This window comes from Rhea americana, unplaced genomic scaffold, assembly GCF_003343005.1.
Source record: "Rhea americana isolate MKP2758 unplaced genomic scaffold, rheAme1 scaffold_136, whole genome shotgun sequence".
Classification (NCBI taxonomy): Eukaryota; Metazoa; Chordata; class Aves; order Rheiformes; family Rheidae; genus Rhea; species Rhea americana.
The window spans coordinates 2,564,847-2,568,726 of record NW_028185439.1 but is presented as its reverse complement, the minus strand read 5'-3'; the positions used below and the strand labels follow the sequence as shown (position 1 = coordinate 2,568,726).

The following is a 3,880-nucleotide window of genomic DNA, read 5'->3' as shown; positions in this document are numbered from 1 at the left end:
CCCCGCGGCGGCCCGGCCGTGCGCGCCCCCGCGGCTCCGGCCGCCCCTTACCCGTGTGCGTCCGCATGTGCGCCTTGAGGTGGGAGCTCTTGGTGTAGGTCTTGCCGCAGCCCGGGTATTCACAGTTGTGCGTGGCCGTCCGCTTGCGCGCCCACGAGCGGCGGCCGCGCTTGGGCTTGCAGTCCTCGGGGGGGGGCCCGGCCGGGAAGTACTCCAGCACCGGCGAGTTGGGCGGCGTGACCAGCAGCCCGGGCAGCCCCGCCGGCCCCGGGCCCGGGCCCGGCCCCTTCAGGGGCTCCCTGAAGACGCTGAAGTGTCCATGAAACTGCGGCGGCGGCTGGGGGGCGAAGTGGGGCGCGTAGCGGTGCGGGGCCACGGCGTAGTGGGGCGGCAGGTCGGCCAGGAGGTGGGGGTCGGCGCCGGGCAACGGCTCCTCGGGGGGGCCCAGGCGGCCGTGGGTGAAGCCCGGGTAGGGCAGGGGCGGCCCCGGCACCGGTCCCGGCACCACGCGGGGCTTGTGCTCGCCGCCGCCCGGCCCCAGGTAGTCGCCGCCGGGCAGCCCCATCATGCAGGCGCGCTCCTCCGGCTGCTCCTTCTTGATGCGGGGCCCGAAGGGCTGCGCGGGGTCCAGCGGCAGCGGGCGGGCCAGGGCCGGGTGCAGGGCGTGGGGGTGGTGGGGGCCGCCGGACACCCGCAGCTCCGTGTACTCCCTCCGCTGCAGCTCGCAGTGGCCCGGCAGGTCCGGGGTGAGCAACTCGGCCACGTAGCTGTGGCCCTGGCCCTCGGCGTAGGGCGCCGGGAACTTGCCCGGCGTGGGGTACGAGCCGTCGCTGTCATATGTAGTGCCGCAACTCTCCGGGGTCTCGGGCAAGGGGTAGTTGGGGCCCGGGCCGGCGCCCGGCGGCCCCTGCCCGCCGCTGGTCGTGTGCGCCAGGATGAAATCCAAGTCCACGAACTTGCCCAGGTCGTCGTCCTCCCGCTTGACGGCGGCGGGGCCGTCCTGCTGCAGCATCCTCTGCGGCGAGAGGGGCGTCAGGGCCGGCGGGGCGACGGCGCCCGCCGACCGGGCACCGCGGCCCGCGCCTCTCGCTCGGGGCGCCGACTCCCCCCCCCCGCCCCAACCCGTCCGACGGGTTGGGACTGCGCCGGCAGCGCGACGCAGGGCGCCGGCCGCCGCCCCCCCGGGGCTCCGCCGCCGAAACCAGGGCGCCCACCGACACGGGGGGTGTGTGTGTGTGCAGGGGGAGGGGGGGTTCGCCGCCGCTGCCGGCGCGGGGCAGAGCCCCGGCACCCGCCGTCGGTGCGCCCTGCCCGAGCCGCCCCCCGGGTCCCGGCGCTTACGTGGAGCATGTCGGCGGGCCGCTCCTCCAGGGGCAGGAGGCTGGCGAAGGTGGAGATGGAGGGCAGGGTGCTCTCGTCCACGGCCGCCGCCATGGCGGGCGGGGAGCGGGGCCGGGGCTGGGGGAGCGCGGTGCGGGGCCCGGCGCCGCTCCGCTCCGCTCCGCTCCCCGCGGCGGCAGCGCTGCTCTGCGCCGCCCCGCGCCCCTAAGCTGTTAACAGCATGGCTGCGCCCCCATTGGGCCAGCCCTCATTGCTATTCACCGCCGCCGCCTTCCATTGGCTCCCGCCGCGCCGCGCCACGCCCCCGCGCGCGTTGGCCACGCCCCCGCCCCTTTGGCCACGCCCCCGTTCAGTCGCGGACGATCCCCGACGGGTCCCGGCGGCGTCCCGAGGGCTGCGGGGGGCCCGCGGGGCCCGGCCCGGCGCCCCCGCCAGCCGCCTCGGCCCCCCTGCGAGGAGCCTGCCCGGGGGGCGCGGGGACAGGGTCCCCCCTGCCCGCCCCACGCCGCGAGCGGGGCAGTGCCTGTGTGGTCACAGAGCCAGGGTCCCCCAACACCTTGCCCCACGGTGTGAGGGACACAGGGGTGCTGGTGTGGATCACAGAGCTGGGGGTCCCCCGTGCTCCGCCCCACGGCATGAGCACGGCAGAGGTGCCGCTGTAAGTCACGGAGCCTGGGTTTCCCCAACACCCTGCCYCGCGGCGTGAAGGGGGCAGGGGTGCTGGCTGAGACCACAGAGCCAGGGRCCCTCAGCGCCCTGCCTCACAGCAGAAGCAGGGCAGGGGTGCCTGCGCAGGTCGCAGGGCCGGGGGGCTCCCAACACGCTGCCCCACTGTGCGAGCGGGGCAGGGCTGCGGGCGCACAGCGGGCTCCATGCGCGGGCTGTGCTGCACACGAGTGTGCATGGCTGGGAGTGGGAGCGGGAGCGTGCCGGGGAAGTCRGGGGCACGGTTACGGCTGCGAGCGCACCGTGCACCGGCGCTTGTGCCAGCAAAGAGGCCAAGCCTATCAGCGCGCAAAGGCATCGTTGCAGCGGGGGGCTTGTGCAAGCCGGGGAGGGGGCCGGGGTGAGAGCCAGCCCCCAGGGGTGCTGAGCCCCGGTGCCCCCGCTCTGCTCGTTTTATGTAACAGCGTCCATGGGGCCGCGCTCCCCCACGCCGGTGCTGTCGGTGAGGCAATCAGCAGCCCAGAGCGCGCCGGCTCTCATCTCGCTGCGCGCAGSGTGCGTGTGCTGGCCGAGATAAGTGCCCGGCAGAGCCTGCCGGGGCTGGCAGCCTGCCTGCCTCGGCTCATCTCRCCCCACAGCCTCCACGGGACGTTTACCTGCCCTGCTTGGGGCCTGCCGATGCAGCCGAGTCCCCGAGCACCCCGCCGTGGGACGCGTGGGCCCACGTCTGCCCCACACACCCCAGGACCATGCCGTCCGCCCGAACGCTTCCCACGGGGGAGGACACAAGGGGCCCTGGAGGTCCTAGTGCACAGGAGAAACCCAGGAGTTCCCCTGCCTGCCAGCAAGCCGTGAGGGCAGGGGTGGCCCGGAGACCCGCGGGTGCTGGGCAGGCCTCCCCACGGGGCTCTGCCYGTGCCACGCAGCCCACTGCGAGACCATCTCCACTTGGCCTCCGTCCAGCAGTACCAGGAATGGCCCCTGTTACTGTTGGGTTTGTCGAGAAGCAATAGCCCTTATCTCCCCAAGCCTGTCTCCCTGCTTTCTGGGGCCTTACATCTCAAGATACCTTTCTAAGAATTCGAGCTGCTGCCTTCGCTATTCAGAAGTTGGGAGTCGATTAAAAAAAAAAAAAAAAAACAAATATAAACACCAAAGGTGAATGTATGCACACGCACACACGCACACACACACACACGCTGCTTCTGGATCCAAAGCTACTCTACCAGTTGCTTTCATCACCACACTTTAATTACAAGGGTGGAGCATTGCAATAAATTATTTCAGTAATCCAGTGGAACAACAACRATTCAAATCTTCCCCCTTTTACCACGAATCCCTGCCCTGGTTTCCAGCGCGCGCGCCRGTTCTCCGCCTGGGCCCCGTGTGCCCGAGAGGGATCGGGTTTATTAATTGCTGCCCAGCAGGTCGAAAGGCAAACTGCAAAGTCTTTCTCTGAACGTGTTGCCTTCGCACTGGCAAAGGCAAGAAGCCTCAGCTGAGATCCCTTTCAGCCTGGCCCCTGGAGTAGCTTATTTAAGCCATAGCCCAATCCCATTATTGGTTTCTTGTCCAAATAATAATTAATAGTGAGGCAGTTCCTGCCCCAAACTTTTATAGATAAGTGAGAGCAGATGCCACAGGGGACAAGCACTAGCTCTGCTTGGGTTTCCCCTTTTCCAGGCCGTTTTGTGCAGCGCTGGCTCATTTTGAGAGGCGTCGCCAGCAGATCGGATTCATTTTTGTGGCCAATATTTCTTGCAGTGTGGGCTATTCCCCAGGAAGCTCTCGGTACTGTTTCGGTAGAAGGGCCGGCGCGGAGGGGAGCGGCATCGTGCCAGGCACCACACCAACGCAAGCGCTGCCAGAACCG

The 3,880-nt window shown here is 69.6% G+C and overlaps 1 protein-coding gene across 2 annotated transcripts in view; it reads right to left on the bottom strand.

The window, feature by feature from the left end:
* Window positions 1-1,535, bottom strand: part of KLF17 (KLF transcription factor 17) — a 5,741-nt gene extending 4,206 nt beyond the window's left edge. For both annotated transcript variants that reach the window (XM_085298232.1, XM_085298231.1), the window contains exons 1-2: window positions 1,342-1,535; window positions 52-1,015 (exon numbers count right to left, since the gene is read on the bottom strand). In XM_085298232.1, the coding sequence (XP_085154358.1) occupies window positions 52-1,015; window positions 1,342-1,434 (1,057 nt within the window). In that variant the 5' untranslated portion in view covers window positions 1,435-1,535. The remainder of the gene's footprint in view (window positions 1-51; window positions 1,016-1,341) is intronic.
* Window positions 1,536-3,880: the final 2,345 nt, after the last annotated feature.